The sequence below is a fragment of the Furipterus horrens genome, unplaced genomic scaffold (assembly GCF_987537825.1).
Source record: "Furipterus horrens unplaced genomic scaffold, mFurHor1.1.pri manual_scaffold_2, whole genome shotgun sequence".
In the NCBI taxonomy this organism is placed as follows: Eukaryota; Metazoa; Chordata; class Mammalia; order Chiroptera; family Furipteridae; genus Furipterus; species Furipterus horrens.
In genome coordinates, this window is record NW_028327172.1 from 89,132,233 (window position 1) to 89,151,869 (window position 19,637).

The following is a 19,637-nucleotide window of genomic DNA, read 5'->3' on the forward strand; positions in this document are numbered from 1 at the left end:
TATTCACTGGCTGCCCTTTGTTATTACTATAACCTATTGATTCTCTAATTACCAAATTCTGGATTTGTGTTTATAATGTCCCTTTAGAGATCAATAACTATGAATTTCTGGGGGATATTAATCTTAATGCCTTTCCTAACATACAGCTTTATATTAAGTTCCGTGGAATAGTTTCCTCTTTTCCGTCTCTCCCTCTCTTCAAAGCACCTCATCATTGCAGGTTTTTGCTTTCCTAGATGAGATGTATGAGATTCTATCAAATCTGCCAGAAAGTGTGGCCTATACTTGTGTGAACTGTACTGAGCGACATCCTGCAGAGTGGCGACTGGCCCTGGAAAAGGAGCTACAGATATCTCTGAAGCAAGTTCTGACAGCTTTGTTGAACTCTCGGACCACCAGCCATTTATTACGCTACCGACAGGTAGGCCCATGTCTCATTTTGTATCCTGAGAGTTTGTTCTTAAGTGATTTTTACTACTAACAGAATGTTTTTTAGTTGGTTGAGTTTTCTTTCCTTTTAAAAAATTTTTGCTTCATTTAGTTTTATCAAGTTACTTGTTTTGACCTAAAACCATTGAGAACATTTTTAGAACCAAGAAGGGGCCATATCTTCAAGAGCTACTATAAGAAATTTGGATTTCAAAGGCTATGAGGAGTCTGAAGCACTTCGCCCAAAGGAGTAATCTGATCAGAGTTGCTTTTTAGGGGGGAAAATGAGTCTGACTGGAGAGAGGGAAAGGATTGGAGAGGTCTGAGCTCGGAGGCAGGAACAGTGATCAAAAGGCAGTTATATATAATAAATTTAGGTAAGAGAGCTTGATAACCTAAAGGTAATAGTGGGGCTAGAGACGTTTTGGCTGTGGAAGATCCCCGGAGCTCCTCCAGGCACTATTTGAAAACCACTCTCTCTTCATTCAAGTTGTGAGCTATATATATCTATAAGTAGTTATTAGGTGTAATGTTAGAAGGACCACATGGATATCTTTAACTCAGAATTAGGCTTATGCTTTATCTTTTAATAGAGCTTAATTTTGAAAATACAGTAAATGGCAGCTAATTTTCTTACCTTACTCAAAAGAAACTGGACAGTTTCTATTCATACTAGGTTTAGAAGTCAACAAGTAAATGTCATAAATTAGCCTATTGGAGCTACCAGATAATGGTTCTTTTTAACTTTTCCTTTTCTGTAATTGGAGAAATCTTTTATTGTCATGTTCTTCAAGTTTTACAATATGAATAATTCAGTACCATCTTTATTAATTTTAGTATAATTTGCATAGATGCCTCATTTTCAGTGTCAGGTAAATGAAACATATCTTTCCTGGCAACAGGCTGCGAAACCTCCAGACTTAAATCCCGAGACAGAGGAGAGTATACCTTCCCGCAGCTCCCCAGAAGGACCTGATCCACCAGTGCTTACTGAAGTAAGCAAGCAGGAGGATCAGCAGCCTTTGGATCTAGAAGGAGTCAAGAAGAAAATGGATCAGGGAAACTACACATCTGTGGTATGTCTCTACAACAAACTACCAAAATTTCAAGTGCCAATTTAGCTTCCTTGTGTCTTACGGAAGATGAAACTGGGTGTACACATTAAAAGATGGTTTGTGTTATATTTAGAAATGTCATATGGCTTTCAATACCTAAAAATATGTGAGTTGTTTTAGCCCTGTGTTTCAGAAGATAAGTTATGGTAGGTAAGATAGTGTCCTAAAATTGTTCTTTTTATTTGGGTTTCATCTGAGTTCTCTGAAAATCATTTTTATATTTAAGTCATTTATATATTAAAACTATTTATGGAAAAATGATAATGTGAAATTAATTGGTTTGACCCTTTGAGATAACAGCTGAATAATATCTTTCTGTATAGGATATGCGTTTGTAAATAGATGCCTTTTAATTTTGTGGTTTTAAAACTGTATTGGAACTGATTGTTTCTTAACTCATGGTCCATATTTGCTATTCAGTTATTTATTCATTTTAGGCTAAATAAATAAAAATGTGTGGCCTTGTTTGGGTAACTTACTATGTTATAGCTAATTTATTCTCATTCTTGCTTTATTCTTTACATCTCTTTACTTCCTCAAGTTAATTGTGAACTGAATCTCAAATCCCTCCTCTAAAGAGAACCTATACTATAGGAAAATATGGTGTTAGTTTCCTATTGGACCTCTGTGGTAGATGATTTAAGGGGGACAAGGAAGTGGTTTTGAGAGCATACTGTTTTATGAATAATTAGTGCTTTGTTTTTATATACAGTTGGAGTTCAGTGATGATATCGTGAAGATCATTCAGGCAGCCATTAATTCAGATGGAGGGCAACCAGAAATTAAAAAAGCCAACAGCATGGTCAAGTCCTTCTTTATTCGGGTGAATGATGTTAATACTTCATTTTTTAATGCTTATAAGTGGGTAACTGTGCCATGAACAGAACAGACTTTTTCTCTTCTACATTTTGCTTTGCTCTGTGTATAAAACATCTTTTGGTTCAATTCATTCCTCCGATTATTTGGGAGGAAGTTGGTGAGGTCACCAGAGTGGTCAGATCTTTTCCTTGGTGGCCTGATGTCATCATATTGACAGAAGCTTATGTAAAGTTGTTGGTTTTATGTGAGTTCCAAATGAATGTTCACATATTTATATTTTGTTTGTTTTTCTGTTAGCAAATGGAACGTGTTTTTCCATGGTTCAGTGTCAAAAAGTCCAGGTTTTGGGAGCCAAGTAAAGTATCAAGCAAGTAAGTAAATTCTGCATTACTTTTTTTCCTCATAAGCTAGAAATCTGAGAGTTCGTATATTTCTAGATTGAGGTACTTTGAGAGTGTGTTTTAATATTTAAAAATTAGTTGAAATGCTTTCAGTGCTGGCTTAGAGACACTGTTAATAAACAGTGTTTATTATAGTCTGTTGTTCTGTAGTCTATTGTTAAATTTTATCCAGTTCAAACGGTGTTCTCTACCTCTCTTGAGTCTCCATATTTAACCTTAAATTTTTATTCCAGTAAATTCTTTTCACTTTTTGAGGTTATCTTTTGTTTCTGGAAGTCTAACCAAGAGTCATACATTGAAATTATATTTTAAAAAATAATAAAGTCCTGTGTATTTAAGCAGTTTCCAAATTGTTACTTATTCTTACATTCTGTGAATGGCCTGTGCATGGGGCCAAGACCTGATTATACCAAGAATTTAATTATTTTGTACAGTTCGGGGTAGATTATAAAGATTCAATAAATACTTGTTAAATCAATTATTTTCAGCAGTGGGATGTTACCAAATGCAGTGCTTCCACCTTCACTTGATCATAATTATGCTCAGTGGCAGGAGCGAGAAGAAAATAGCCACACTGAGCAGCCGCCTTTAATGAAGAAAATCATTCCAGCTCCAAAACCTAAGGGGCCTGGAGAACCAGACTCACCAACACCTCTACATCCTCCTACACCACCGATTTTGAGTAAGGCACCAAATGAAGAGTCATTATCCATTTCTGTATGTGTAAATGATTGGCTTTTTGAATCTAAGTTTAATATCTTTGCATGTTAGAAATTTTCATGTGATCCTTAAAATGTAATAAAATCATTGTTTTTGCTTCATTTGGAATGTTAAAAAGGAATTTATATAAATACTCTTAACAGGTGGTAAATACTTTTTGAAAGTGTTCATTTTATAGGCTGTTTAATCTGAACTGTTTTCGTTTTTCCTGGAAATCAAGGTTAGTATTGACAGTTTTAACTGGATGTCTTTTGGATTTCAAGGTACTGATAGGAGTCGAGAAGATAGTCCAGAACTAAACCCACCCCCAGGCATAGAAGATAACAGACAATGTGCATTATGTTTGACATACGGTGATGACAGTGCTAATGTAAGTGCCTTGGCATACTGTCGTACTTATTAGATGTCCAGAATGAAACTATTTCTCCTTTGTGTTTAAACTTTATGACTGGATGCCATTTATTTAATGACTCTTTGTCTCTTAGTTTGTGGAACTTGGGTTTTTCTCTATAACTGGTTTCGTTGATTTAAAAAATGATTTGCCTTAAATTAACCTGCTGCTGATGTCTAGTAATTTCTACAGAAAGTTCCTCAAAAAGATTTTATGAAAGTCAGTGAAATCTAAGTTGCATATTAGATAACTGGTGTTTTAATGTAAAATAGCAGAATGGTTAAGATCCCCAATTCATGCATGCTGCGTGGTCTGTTTCTGTGCTTGTTGACCTCAGCAAAGAGCTTAACCTCTCTAATCCTGCGTTTCATCTTAAAAATGAGAAAAATAATAATATAATATCAGAATAGATGTGAGGATTAAAGGAAATAATTTATGTAAAGACTTATGTACTGCCTGGTACATTATAAGCCTTACAGTAAAGAAAAAAGATTTGTTTGTTTGTTTTTAAGATTTCATTTATTTATTTTTAGAGAGAGAGGAAGGGAGAGAAAAAGAGAGGAAGAGAAACATTGATGTGTGGTTGCCTCTCACTCGCCCCCAACGGGGGACCTGGCCCACAACCCATGCATGTGTCCTGACTGGGAATCAAACTGGTGACCCTTTGGTTCACAGGCTGGCACTCAGTCCACTGAGCCACACCAGCCAGGGCAAGAAAAAAGGTTTTTTAATGCAAGCTGAGAGAATTCGCTTTGAAATATGGCTTTAAAGAAGTATGTGCGTTTTTTATTAGGGGTTGGGCAGGGGTGGATGGAGGTTGAGGAGGGCATAAGGGGGATAAATGGCAGTGGGAAAAATTACAAAAATTTGAAAAAGCAGTCTGCATTGTTAGGAACTTACCACGTATTTCTCAGTTTTAAATTCTTAGTTTATAAAATATCTCCAGTCTGTGGAAAAGGTAATAAGAAAGGAGAGAAGTAGAGACAGAAACATTGAAAAAAGAAGTGTGATTTCTATTTTGTGTGTTCAGTTAAAGAACTATTAGTATTATTTTTTTTACCTGTCAGAACTGCTCTCTTTTATTTAGTACTTCGGTGCACGAGGCAGCCTCCTCCCCAAACCCCTGGGACCTCACACCCTTACTGCCCCTGTTTCACAGATGGGGAAACTGGACTTCAGAGGGATGGGTGCAGGACTTGAGGTGCTAGCTGGGACAGAAGCTGCCTCATGCCTTGATTGGGGTCAGGACTGGCAGTCTCCAGAGCCCACGCTTCTGACCACAGTGCAGTCCTGCTCTTTGTGGGTTTCCAGGGATGGGGATGGGGGCTGTGGAGGCAGGATCCCTCAGCACTCCATGCCATTGTGTTCAGAGTGCTGCCATGGCAGGCCCAGGGCAAGGTGCATGGTGCCACCAGCAGCTGTGTGCAGTTGATAGTGGTTGACCCCACTGTATATGGTGCCCCCATGCAGTAGCTGAGCCCCACCACCCACAAAGGCCCATGCCAGCTGCTCCCGCCAGCTGCCCAGAGGCCACCATGGTGGGACAGTCCAGCTGGTGGGTGCTTGGACTGCTGGGCACGTGACAAAAGCCATAGCCAGCAAGCTGGCAGCAGCTGAAGCTATCCTGTGACCACACCTGGAGATGGAACTGCGGTCAGCCTTGGATACCTTTGCTGGCGAAGTGCAGGTCAATGGGGTGAGACCTGTTGGCCATATCCCCTATTTTTGGGATATCCACCTCTACTTCACCCTCCTGAATACCTGACAGCAGCTTCCATGCTTCCCCTGTGTGGACGCCCCACTTGCAGAAGAGGCTATTTTCTGAGAAACCAGTGGCCCCACGATCTGCCCAATCACATGCACCTCAGCCATGACCCTGTCCCTCTTTCCGCGGGCACTGACTTCTAGACCTTGTTCGCACTTATCCCCAGACTGTTCTGGCAGCGAGAGATTTGAGGCTTGCCTTCATTCTCTCTGGTTGTTGCTGGGGCAACAGCCCAGTTAAAGAATTGTAACTGATCTGTTGAAGTTGTCTTGACTGAGGTTACACAAATACCAAGTAGAACTTTCTTTGACATAATATTCTTTAAAGAAAAAAAAGACATCTCTTCATTTCATAGGATGCTGGCCGTTTGCTGTACATTGGCCAAAATGAGTGGACTCATGTCAATTGCGCTTTGTGGTCAGCAGAAGTTTTTGAAGATGATGATGGATCACTAAAGAATGTGCATATGGCTGTGATCAGGGGCAAGCAATTGGTAAGAACTTCCGGGTAAATGTTATGAAAGAGATTCCCTCTCTGTTTCCAGATGTTCTTTTTGTGGCTAAATGCTGACTCACTGATGTTTTTCATAGCCAGTAACAAATATTAATGGCCACTATAGACAGATTATTATTCTGACCCTTGGAGTATGACTATAAAAGAAAATAGTCTTCCCTGGAGAGAAGCCCAGGTTGTGACTGTGACATACAGTCTAGTTAAAGGAAATTTTTATATCATTTTATCTGTTAAGCCTAGTAACTAGAGAACCATTATGTTTCTCACTAATGTAATCTTTCTAGAATTCAGTTCTTTTGGATATTATAGCTTTTTTAAAAGATGATGCGTTTAGCATTGATCTCCAAAGTTTCATCTTCTCTAAATCAGTCGTGCATCAGAGAAAAAGACTATGTTTTGGTCCAAATTCTAATCAAATTGTAATATTTAACTTTAGTAGTTACAGGGCCCCACGACAATGTGAGAGAGAAGATTTATAAGGGAGACTTTTTGGATCATATCACTTCTCTAATTCAGTAGATTGTCAATAAACAAAATGAATTATAGGAAACCCAGAATGGAGGGATCCTATAGAGCAGGTGGAAATAAGATCAAAACGTCTGAAAGGCTGACTTGGACTCTTCTTTCTGGATTGTTAGAGATGTGAATTCTGCCAAAAGCCAGGAGCTACTGTGGGTTGCTGCCTTACATCCTGCACTAGCAACTATCATTTCATGTGTTCCCGAGCCAAGAATTGTGTTTTTCTCGATGATAAGAAAGTATATTGCCAACGACATCGGGATTTGATCAAAGGCGAGGTGAGATTTAGTTGCTTTTTGAATTCTCTAGGAATTCAGGGGAAATAGATTGAAAATAGCAAGCAAGATCATAAACTTTGTTTTACCTTCCTTCTAGGTCTTCCTAGAATCTCCTCCTTTTAGAGAAATACAGAAGTCCTCCTAGTGAAACAGAAGTGTGATCTTGAGCTATGCTCTGTACTTTCCCTCTGAGAGAGTCGGTGTCATGAGGATGATTTATAAAGGGACAGCCTATTAACAGCTACCCTGGGTTTTCATTTAAGGTGGTTCCTGAGAATGGATTTGAAGTTTTTAGAAGAGTGTTTGTGGACTTTGAAGGAATCAGCTTAAGAAGGAAGTTTCTTAATGGCTTGGAACCAGAAAATATTCACATGATGATTGGTACGAAATGGGCCTTGGTTGTTGAGGAAGGCTGGATGTATCATTGGGGTACTTTCTAATCTTCGGTTATAAAATTATTTTTTATATAGCATTATTTCCTCTAATAAGTTTTTCTTTCCTTCATCAGGCTCCATGACAATTGACTGCTTAGGAATTCTAAATGATCTCTCTGACTGTGAAGATAAGCTTTTTCCTATTGGATATCAGTAAGTAACACTGTAAAGAGAAAACAGCAGCCCTCACAACTTTTCAGTTCCCTGAAACAGTGATCAGAGTGCTAAATGTAGAGCCATACTTAGTAGCTAATTTTAACTGCTATTAAAAATTAACTACTTTTTTAAATTTCCTCTCATAGATTAGGACTAAAGTATCATTTTATATCAGACTATAGAAGGAAAGCATCAAATAATATTGTGATAATTTTGAACAGCAACAGATGATTATTAGAATTACTGGGGTGATCACATTGTAAGGTCTAAAACTGTCAAATCATTATTGTATACCTCAAACTAATGTAACTAATAGAATAATGTATACCAACTATACTTGAATTATATATTTTTTCAGAATCATTTCTAAATAAAATCTAAATACAATGTCAGTCTTGAGAGTCCGCTAAACTCCATTCACCTGGATTCAGAAGTCCAGATTGTTGTCATGGTTGCATCATACACTTTCCTCAGTTGTACATTTGATAGATCCTTCTAAAAATATAATCTTCCACAATAATAATCAGCTTCTCCAGTAAGAATTTATAATCTTTCCTATATGGAGGAAATTGATTAAATTTCTAACAATCTGACAATGTAAATTTAAAATTCGCTTTTTAATTTCGTTCCATTTTGCTATATATACTTCAATCTATTCTGCATTTCAATTCTGACAACAGTCTGTATTCCACATTTATCTGGCAGCTCTTCATATAAACTAGGTTCCATCAGCATCCAGAAAATTTTAAGCCGTTACATTTCCCTTGTCTCATGGCACTTTTTTCCTCAAAGGAAACACCTCAGGCCTCTTCCTTCACTTTGTACATATTGTGGGGCAGTAGTTCTTATGGTAGTGTTAGTATTTTCTTTTTTCTCCTTTAGGCTATCTTACTGCCTTTGTCCCCTGCTTATAGTACAATTAAAAAAAAAAAAAAAAGATGTGATGCTGTTTTCTGAGAGGCTAGAAAAAAACCAACAACATCAAAAAGCTTGGAAAATCCTAACGTTGGGAATCTAAGAGTCCATGAAGTAAAACTAACTTCTATAAATCGAGGAGATTACAGAACCTAGAATAAGAAGAGGTTTTGACAAATGTTAGTCTTTGCTTCTGTACGCTAACTTCTAGTAATCTTTATAAATCTTTTTGCTAGGTGTTCCAGGGTGTACTGGAGCACCACTGATGCTCGCAAGCGCTGTGTGTATACGTGCAAGATAGTAGAATGCCGTCCTCCAGTTGTAGAGCCAGATATCAATAGCACTGTTCAACACGATGAAAATAGGACCATCGCTCATAGTCCAACATCTTTTGCAGGTTAGATGTTACTTGAATTAGATTTTTGGGATTGCTATGATTGAAGCGTGGGAAATAAGTCATTTCTTTGGGAGGTCTCATTTGTTTCTATTTTGAAGTTTACCTAATCGCTGGCTTTTTATTGAGTCATTTGTTTGATATTTTCATTGGACTTCTTTATTAAGGGTTTTTATATCCTACCACAGAAATATCATCTAAAGAAAGTCAGAACGCAGCTGAAATTGTAAGTCCTCCATCACCAGACCGACCTCCTCATATGCAAACCTCTGGTTCCTGTTTTTATCATGTCATCTCAAAGGTTCCTAGGATTCGAACACCCAGTTATTCTCCAACACAGAGATCCCCTGGCAGTCGGCCATTGCCTTCTGCAGGTAAAGGACTTCATTGACCCTAAGAAGGTCATATCAAAGTTGAGTTTGTAATTCTTTCAGGCAACTTTATTTTAGTGACTTTTGCTTATTTTTAGTTGCCTATAAATATCTATCATCAAGTCATTGAAACCAATGGCAAACGCACATTTATTCTATCTATAATAGACTTTATTACTTTTTCTCTCTTGTTTAGGAAGTCCTACTCCAACCACTCATGAAATAGTCACAGTGGGTGACCCTTTACTCTCCTCTGGACTTCGAAGCATTGGCTCCAGGCGTCACAGTACTTCTTCCTTATCACCCCAGCAGTCTAAACTTCGGATAACATCTCCAATGAGAACTGGGAGTACTTACTCCAAGAATCGTGTTTCCTCAATCTCCACCACAGGGAGCACTTCAGATCTTGAGTCAAGTGAAAAAGCAATCAATCATGTCTTAGATCCACTGACTTTGAATACTGATTTAAGGCAAAACACTCCCACCTCTTCAAATTTGCAAAGGACAGTGGTTACTATGGTCACTAAAACAAATCACTTGGATGGATCTTCATCTTCAGAAATGAAGCATTCCAGTGCTTCAGACTTGGCATCCAGTAACTCCTCTTTGAAAGGCGAGAAGACCAAAATACTGAGTTCCAAGACTTCAGAGGGAATTGCACATAGTGTGGCTTACTCTGGCATTCCTAAACCAGCCCCACAGGCTCATAATACAACATCTAGTGAATTCAATGTTAATAAAATCAGCACTTTTGCTGAATTCTCTTCAGTGCCATTTTCTTCTAAAGAGGCTCTCTCCTTCCCACCACTCCATTTGCGAGGGCAAAGGAATGATCGAGACCAACATACAGATTCTAACCAATCAGTAAGCCCCCCTCCCAATGAAGGTAATGAAGTCAAAACCTTAAAACTATCTGGAATGAGCAACAGATCATCTGTTATCAATGAACATGTAGGATCTAGTTCCAGAGATAGGAGACAGAAAGGGAAAAAGTCTTGTAAAGAAACTTTAAAAGAAAAGCATTCCAGCAAGTCCTTTTTGGAACCTGGCCAGGTGACAATTAGTGAGGAAGGAAACTTAAAATCAGAGTTTGTTGATGAAATTTTAACTCCTGAAGTTATGGGGCAACGAACACGTAATAATGTTTCTTCTGATAAGATTGGGGACAAAGTCCTTCCTATTTCAGGTGTCCCCAAGGCTCCATCAATGCAAGTAGAAGGCTCTGCCAAGGAATTACAGACACCCCGGAAACGCACAGTCAAAGTAACACTGACACCACTAAAAATGGAAAGTGAGAGTCAGTCCAAGAATACCCTAAAGGAAAGTAGTCCTGTTTCCCCTTTGCAAATAGAATCAACATCTCCAACAGAACGAATTTCAGCCTCTGAAAGTTCAGGAGATGGTCCAATGGCCCAACAAAGCCCCAATAATACCTCATCCCAGGAGTCTCAGAGTAACAACTTTCAGAATATTTCTGTACAGGACAGAAATCTAATGCTTCCAGATGGCCCCAAACCTCAGGAGGATGGCTCTTTCAAAAGGAGATATCCTCGACGTAGTGCCCGGGCACGTTCTAACATGTTCTTTGGCCTCACCCCACTATATGGAGTAAGATCCTATGGGGAAGAAGACATTCCATTCTACAGCAGCTCCACTGGGAAGAAACGAGGCAAGCGATCAGCTGAAGGACAGGTGGATGGGGCTGATGACTTAAGCACTTCAGATGAAGATGACTTATACTATTACAATTTCACTAGAACAGTGATTTCTTCAGGCACAGAGGAACGGCTGGTATCCCATAATTTGTTTCGTGAGGAGGAACAGTGTGATCTTCCAAAAATTTCACAGTTGGATGGTGTTGATGATGGGACAGAGAGTGACACCAGTGTCACAGTCACAACAAGGAAAGCCAGCCAGATTCCAAAACGAAATGGTAAAGAAAATGGAACGGAGAACCTAAAGATTGATCGGCCTGAAGATGCTGGTGAAAAAGAACATGTCATTAAGAGTTCTGTTGGCCACAAAAATGAGCCAAAGGTGGACAACTGTCACACTATAAGCAGAGTTAAGACACAGGGACAGGATTCCTTGGAAGCTCAACTCAGTTCATTGGAGTCAAGTCGCAGAGTCCACTCAAGCACCCCCTCGGACAAAAATTTACTGGACACTTACAATACTGAGCTCCTGAAATCTGATTCAGATAATAATAACAGTGATGACTGTGGGAATATTCTGCCCTCTGACATTATGGACTTTGTATTAAAGAATACTCCATCCATGCAGGCTTTGGGTGAGAGTCCAGAGTCCTCTTCATCAGAACTCCTGAATCTTGGTGAAGGTTTGGGTCTTGATAGTAATCGTGAAAAAGACATGGGTCTTTTTGAAGTGTTTTCTCAGCAGCTGCCAACAACAGAACCTGTGGACAGTAGTGTCTCTTCCTCTATCTCAGCAGAAGAGCAGTTTGAGTTGCCTCTAGAGCTACCATCTGATCTCTCTGTTCTGACCACCCGAAGCCCTGCTGTCCCTAGCCAGAATCCCAGTAGACTAGCTGTAATCTCAGACCCAGCAGAAAAGAGAGTATCCATCACAGAAAAATCTGTTGCATCCTCTGAGGATGACTCAGCACTGCTGAGCCCAGGAGTAGATCCAGCACCTGAAGGCCACATGACTCCTGATCATTTTATCCAAGGACACATGGATGCAGACATCTCCAGCCCTCCTTGTGCTTCAGTGGAGCAAGGTCATGGCAACAGTCAGGATTTAACTAGAAACAGTAGCACCCCTGGCCTTCAGGTACCTGTTTCCCCTACTGTTCCTATCCAGAACCAGAAATATGTGCCCAATTCTACTGATAGTTCTGGCCCATCTCAGATTTCTAATGCAGCTGTCCAGACCACTCCACCCCACCTGAAACCAGCCACTGAGAAACTCATTGTTGTTAACCAGAACATGCAGCCACTTTACGTTCTCCAAACTCTTCCAAATGGAGTGACCCAAAAAATTCAGTTGACCTCTTCTGTTAGTTCTACACCCAGTGTGATGGAGACAAATACTTCAGTATTGGGGCCCATGGGCAGTGGTCTCACCCTAACCACAGGACTAAATCCAAGCTTGCCAACTTCTCAATCTTTGTTCCCTCCTACTAGCAAAGGATTGCTCCCTGTGCCTCATCACCAGCACTTACATTCCTTCCCTGCAGCTACTCAAAGTAGTTTCCCACCTAACATCAGCAGTCCTCCTTCAGGCCTACTTATTGGGGTTCAGCCCCCTCCAGATCCCCAACTTCTGGTTTCAGAAGCCAGCCAGAGGACAGATCTCAGTACCACAGTAACCACTCCATCCTCTGGACTCAAGAAAAGACCCATATCTCGTCTACAAACACGAAAAAATAAAAAACTTGCTCCCTCTAGTACCCCTTCAAACATTGCCCCTTCTGATGTAGTTTCTAATATGACATTGATTAACTTCACACCTTCCCAGCTTCCGAATCATCCTAATCTGTTAGATTTGGGGTCACTTAATACTTCATCTCACCGAACTGTCCCCAACATCATAAAAAGGTCTAAATCTGGCATCATGTATTTTGAACAGGCATCCCTGTTACCGCAGACTGTGGGAGGAACTGCTGCCACAGCGGTGGGCACACCAACAATAAGCCAGGACACTGGCCACCTCGCTTCAGGACCTGTGGCTGGTCTGGCATCCGGTTCCTCTGTCTTGAATGTTGTATCCATGCAAACTACAACAGCCCCTACAAGTAGTGCGTCAGTTCCAGGACATGTCACACTAACCAACCCGAGGTTGCTGGGTACCCCAGATATTGGCTCAATAAGCAATCTTTTAATTAAGGCTAGCCAACAGGGCCTGGGGATTCAGGACCAAACTATGGCTTTGCCACAAAGTGCAGGAATATTTCCACAACTGGGAACATCACAGACTCCCTCTACTGCTGCAATGACAGCAGCATCTAGCATCTGTGTCCTTCCCTCTGCTCAGACTGTGGGCATCGCAACTGCTTCACCTTCTGGGGAAGCAGAAGAACACTATCAGCTTCAGCATGTGAACCAGCTCCTTGCCAATAAAACTGGAATTCTCTCTTCCCAGCGTGATTGTGATTCTGCTCCAGGGACCCAGGGATCCAGCTTTACACAGACAGTAGATGCTTCTCATAGCATGGGGATGGAGCAGAATAAGGCTTTATCATCTGCTGTACAAGCCAGCTCAGTTTCTCCTGGAGGTTCTCCATCCTCTCAACAGCAGTCAGCAAGCCCTTCAGTCCCGGGTCCTACTAAAGCCAAACCAAAAATCAAACGGATTCAGCTGCCTTTGGACAAAGGGAATGGCAAGAAGCACAAAATTTCCCATTTGCGGACAAGTTCTTCTGAAGGACACAATCCAGACCAAGAAGCTGACATGTCATCCCTGACCTCAGTCATAGGGTGAGCGATCCAAATATTGGCTGTGCTGGGTCTGTGGGATTTGTGCCCTGAATCAGAGGCTATTTAAGTCATAATCTTCTAGGAGGGGCAATCTTCTGTTCAGGTTGCAGTACTCGGGTATTTTCTGGGTTTTAACTTTGATTTTTTTCTAACAGTAGTGATTTATAGAGAAAAATTCAAATTCACTCATTAGCAGTTTGTCTCTTGAATAGAACCATGTCTGTAACTACTCCTGACTGACTTAAAGCAGTGCTGCGGTTTGCTCTGTTTTTTCTTTGCTAAGGCTTAGGATACTGCAGGACAATTATTCCTCTTTAAGGGCAAAGCCACCTGTTGGAGGTCCTGATGAAGTCCTCTTAAAAAGTATTAAATAAAGTATAACATATGTTGTGCTCAAGTGAATTTTTATATATTTACACCTATGTAGCCCCCATTCAGATCAAAATATAAAATATGTAGTGCTCCAGCAGGCTCCTCATGCCCTCTCTTAGTGCCCCTGCAAGGTAATCATCATCTAAACTGTATTGCCATAGGTTGGTTTTCTTGGGTATAAATTTTATTAGATTTTAACAGTCATTTGTTTAGACTGACCTCAATATTTGGTACATATTTACTGCTGATTTTTCTTTAAAAGATACAAACAAATCTGTTTCAGGACTCCAGGAGCAAAGGCTGAACAGCAGTATACAGCTAATGTGGAACAGTCATTACAAAAGGAGTGTGGGCAGCCTGCAAGGTAAGCATAAAAGTTAGTTCTCTAAGATTAAATCCTCAATTCTGTCCACCTCATTTAAAAAATAGTTTTTTTCAGATTTGTATTGATTTTCATTGCCAAAGATTTTACATAAATAAATAAACAAACAAATAAATAAAAGAGGACATCTGGCCAAGGTGGAGTTGTAGGTAGACACATTTCATCTATTTCCATAGCCATAAGGAGGATTACATCTACTTCAAAACAAAAAACCAGAACTCCCAGAAGAGGGGCGAAGATTGGAGCTGAGGCAGAGAGGATATAGTGCAGCAGTGGCAGTGTCAAGAAAGTGGCTGTGGCTAGTCAGTGGAAAGAGCAGTCACACATTATAAAACCTGGGGTGGGGGGGTCACTTGGGGATTGATCCCCGTCCCAGGCTAGACCATACATCTCACAGTTCCAATACTGGGAAAATAAGGCTTCATTGCATCTGGCTGTGAAAACCATTTGGAGGCTAGGGTGGTGGAATAAAGTGCCTGCTCCTCAGAAGAGTCCATTTAAAGGCCCTGGTCCTACAACTTCTTCTGCAAACCCACCTACTATAGTTTCCATCACCAGGGCAACACTAGAGGGACACCAGTCACATTTGCATTTGGGAAGCGGGTGAAGTGATAGGAAAAGGGGTGAGTGCTGAGCAAGCAGCATTGTTTCCTATCTGATTCATCCCCCACATACAGCGCCACAAAGCAGTGAAACAGGTCGCCCCGCACTGATGAAAACCTAAGGCTCTGCATCTTAAAATATAACAGGTGCGACAGCTCTACCTAATGCAGAGACACAATCACAGGAGGCTGTCAAGTTCGACAGAGAATTATGACCTGAAAGAGGGAACAGTTCAAGGCTCTGGAGGGAGAACTAAGTGACAAATAGATATACAACCTAATAGACACAGAGTGCAAAACACTGGTGATAATTGTGCACAAACATTGAGTACAGCAAACACAATAAAGGAAGAAGCTTTAAGGCTATACTAAGTGATATGAAGAAATATCCACACAAAACCAATGGTATAGGGAAGGAAGCTGGGGATAAAATCAATGATTTGTGACATAGGGAGAAATAAACAGTCAACCAGTATAGAAGGAAAAAACAAGAATTGAAAAAAATGAGGCTTAGGAACCTCTGGGACAACTTTAAACGTGCCAACATCTGAATCATAGCGGTGCCAGAAGAAGAGGAAGAGCAAGAAATTGAAAGCTTACTTAAAAAAATAATGAAGGAAAACTTCCCTAATTTGGAGAAGGAAATAGACATACAATTTCAGGAAGCACAGAGTATCTCCAACAAACTAGACCCATGGAGGACCACACCAAAACACATCATAATTTAAATGTCAAAGGTTGAACATAAAGATAGAATCTTAAAAGCAACAAAAGAAAAGGAGAGAGAGACTTAAAAAGGAGTTCCCATAAGTCTCATCTAATTTCTCAAAAAGACATTTGCAGGAAAGAAGGGACTGGCAAGTATTCAAAGGTATACGAAGAAGGGACCTACAACCAAGATTACTCTATCCAGTTAACCTATCATCTACAATGGAAGGGCAGATGAAGTGCTTCCCAGACAGATAAAGCTGAAGTTCATCATCACCAAGTCCTTTATTATATGAAATGTGAAAGGAACACATTTAAGAAATAGAAGATCAGGACTAAGAACAGTAAAATAGCAGTAAACTCACAACTATCAATTAATGAATCTCAAAAACAAAAACTAAGCAAACAACTAGAAAAAAACAATCATAGATATGAAGATCATATTGAAGGTTGTTAGTGGGGAGGGGGATGGGGGAGAATGCGGTAAAGGTGCAACGATCAGGAAGCATAACTGGTAGAAACAAAATAGGGAAACGTTAAGAATAGTAAAGTAAATGGAGAGGCCAAAGACTTATGCATAACCCATGGACATGAACTAAGGGAAGGCGGAAATTGGAGGGAAAGGAGGTACAGGGCAGACACAGGCAAAGGGAAAGAAACTTGGACAACTGTGAGAGCATAATCAATAACATTTACTTAAAATATATATATAGAATTTTCTTAATAATGGAAAGTGGTTCCCTGTTCTTCCTGCCTAACCTGCTCCCTGTCTATTCCTTAGTGGTGACATTGCTAGTAATTTGTTTTCCTCCATGCAGACATTTATTCATATACAGATAAATGTGCTGTGTGTGTGTGTGTGTGTGTTTATATATGAATATGTATATATTTTTACGTAAAATTACTTGGTTTTATCACTTATCATGTATACACTTCTGTGCCAGTAGATATAGATGCACTTCATTTTTTAAAAGATTTTATTTATTTTGAGAAAGAGGGGAAGGGTGAGAAAGAGGTAAACAGCCATGTGGGAGAGAAACATCAATCGATTGACCTTCCCATGCCCCTAATTGCAGACCTGGCCCACAACCCTGGCATGTGCACTGAATTGAAAAAAAAACAGGAACTTTTCCACTGACCTTTTGGTTTGTAGGATGATGCCCAACCACTGAGCCACACTAGTCAGTGCATAGATGCACTTCACTTTTTAATGGTTGCCTCCAGCTCTAGTGTGTGGATCGACAATAATTTATTTAACTAGACCATATTGATACACATTTGGATTGTTTCCAAGACTTATTTAATTTAAAAAAATGAAAATTAGGGACATAAAGATAGAGGCCTAGATAGACATAGTGCGTCTCCCTCCACTACTAAGAAGGAATACAACTAGCTCAAAACTAGAGACAACCAGAAGTTCCAGAAAATCGAGCTACATGGAAGTCCAACAAAGATATAGAAGAAATACCCATCCAGACAGGTAGGGGCGGATCCGGGGCAGAGGGGACACGGTGTGGTGGTGGCAGCTCTAGTGGCGGCGGCAGCCTGGCAAAAAGCACAGTCACACGTTTTGAAAAGTAGGGAGGGACACCTAAGGAGTACGCCCAGCACCAGACAAGACCGCACATCTCAAGGTTACAGCTCTGAGGAAAATAAAGTCTCATTGCTTCTGACTGTGCAAATCAGTGGGGGTTGGGACGGAGGAAGAAACTGCTGGTCTCAATAGAGTCCACTTGTTTAAAGGGCCCCCACGGTCACAGAACGTCCACTGACCTACTTAATCTGGGACCAATAGCCAGGGCAACACCTAGAGAGGCTCCAGTCCCATACAGAAGTGGAGAAGTGCCTGGAACAGGGGCGAGTGCTGAGCAAGCCGCATTGTTCCCTCTCAGACCCCTTCCACACACATAGCACCACAACATGGTGAAACCGAGTACCCTGTACTAATACCTAAAGCTCCGCCTCTTACAGCGTAACAAATGAAACAGCTCTACCTAAGACAGGTAACCAAACACAGCCAACCTAACAGATGTAGAGTTCAAAACACTGGTGATAAAGATGCTCACAGGCTGGACAGATATGCTTTAGCAAGGCAAACACATAAGGGAAGAAGTGAAGGCTATGCTAAATGAAACGAAGGAAAATCCACACAAAACCAATGGTGAAGGGAAGGAAACCGGAGTTCAAATCAATGATTTAGAACATAATGAAGAGAAAAGCAGTCAACCAGTACAGAACTAGGAAATAAGTTTGAAAAAAAAGGAGAAGCTTAGGAACCTCTTCGACTACTTTAAACATACCAACATCAGAATCATAGGGGTGCCAGAAGAAGAGGAAGAGCAAGAAATTGAAAGCTTATGTGAAAAAATAATGAAGAAAAACTTATTAAATTTGGTGAAGGAAATAGACATGCGGGTTTGGTAAGCACAGAGAGTCCCAAATAAGGTATATCCAAGGAGGACCACACCAAGAGATATAATTAAAATGCCAAAGGTTCAAGAATAAAGATAGGATCTTAAAGGTAGTGACTATAAGACTGTCAGCTGGTTTCTCAAAAGAAACTTTGCAGTCAAGAAGAGACTGACAAAGAGTATTCAATGTGATGAAAAGTAAGGACCTATAACCTAGATTACTCTATTCAGTAAAGCTATCATTTAGAATCGAAGGGTAGATAAAGTGCTTCTCAGACAAGGTAAAGCTAAAGAAGTTCATCATCACTAAGCCATTATTAGATGTTAAAGATTTATTTAAGAAAAAATATCAAAATTATAATTAAAATGACAACAAACTGAATTCCAGCAAAGAAGGAGGCCTAGACTAACACGCTCTGTCTCCTTTCACAACTAAGAAGGAATACATGTACCGCAAAACCAGAAATAACCAGAAGTTTTAGATAATAAAGCTACATGGAAGTCCAATGTATGAAGTTATAAACAAATGGTACTTGTCCGGACGGGTAGGAGGGACAAAGACGGGGCAAAGAGGTTAAGTTCTGCTGGTGGCGGCAGCAGCTGCGGCGGTGGTGGTGGCAGGACGGCAGTTAGCACAGGCACACCCATATTTAAAAAGAGGCGAGAAACACCTGGGGAGCACCCCCAGCTGCAAACCACAACCATCAGCTAACAATTCCAACACCAGGGAAGGCAGACCCCATTGCCTTGGACTGAATGCAGGAAGCGGTGGGGACAGAGGAAGAAGCCCCTGGTCTCTCAGCAGAGAGTGAACAGCAGGAATCCATCTTAGACCCCTACCTCCACACAAAGCACCACAGTGTGGTGAGAAATGTCGCACAGTCGTGACGAGTGCATGGGGCTCCACCCCCTATAGCATAGGAGGTGTGACAGACCCACCCAAGAAGGAGAGGTAAATGAAAACTGTCAGGATGGCAGGGATAATAATAGTGATCCCAATCACGCAGCTGGCCAGAAAACGAATAAATTATTTAACAGACGAACCAATAGATAATCTTTCTGAGGCTCAGTTCATAGCTAAAGTTATGACAGCTTACAGAAATAACGAAGGATCTTAATCTAGATGGAGAAGGAATGAAGGCTAGTCCTGCTGAAATGATCGAAAACATACGAAACAAGTGATGAGTGAAGGAAAACCAGAGAACAAATAAACAAATTCAAACATAGGGAAGGAACAAACAGTCAACCAGTGTAGAATGAGGAAACAAAAAGTGAGGAAAATGAGAGGCTCAGAAACTTCTGGGACAGCTGTAAGCGGGCCAACATCTGAATCATAGGGTTGCCAGAAGGTGAAGAAGAACTAGAAATTGAAAAATTATGTTAGGGAAGCAGAACTTCTCTAACTTGCGGAAGGAAATAGACTTACAGGTCCAGGAAGCACAGAGAGTTCCAAATAAACTGGACCCAGGGAGAACCATACCAAGAAACATTATAATCAAAATG

The 19,637-nt window shown here is 40.4% G+C and overlaps 1 protein-coding gene and 1 pseudogene across 2 annotated transcripts in view; one reads left to right on the top strand and one right to left on the bottom strand.

The window, feature by feature from the left end:
• Positions 1 to 19,637, top strand: part of KMT2A (lysine methyltransferase 2A) — a 104,445-nt gene that overhangs the window by 56,451 nt on the left and 28,357 nt on the right. For both annotated transcript variants that reach the window (XM_090266031.1, XM_090266032.1), the window contains 14 exons: positions 237 to 421; positions 1,332 to 1,505; positions 2,257 to 2,367; positions 2,661 to 2,734; positions 3,253 to 3,446; positions 3,748 to 3,854; positions 5,996 to 6,133; positions 6,792 to 6,950; positions 7,214 to 7,331; positions 7,459 to 7,537; positions 8,692 to 8,852; positions 9,038 to 9,223; positions 9,417 to 13,659; positions 14,315 to 14,395. In XM_090266031.1, the coding sequence (XP_090122157.1) occupies positions 237 to 421; positions 1,332 to 1,505; positions 2,257 to 2,367; positions 2,661 to 2,734; positions 3,253 to 3,446; positions 3,748 to 3,854; positions 5,996 to 6,133; positions 6,792 to 6,950; positions 7,214 to 7,331; positions 7,459 to 7,537; positions 8,692 to 8,852; positions 9,038 to 9,223; positions 9,417 to 13,659; positions 14,315 to 14,395 (6,010 nt within the window). The remainder of the gene's footprint in view (positions 1 to 236; positions 422 to 1,331; positions 1,506 to 2,256; positions 2,368 to 2,660; positions 2,735 to 3,252; positions 3,447 to 3,747; positions 3,855 to 5,995; positions 6,134 to 6,791; positions 6,951 to 7,213; positions 7,332 to 7,458; positions 7,538 to 8,691; positions 8,853 to 9,037; positions 9,224 to 9,416; positions 13,660 to 14,314; positions 14,396 to 19,637) is intronic.
• On the bottom strand, positions 5,220 to 5,768 carry LOC150019025 (B9 domain-containing protein 2 pseudogene; annotated as a pseudogene).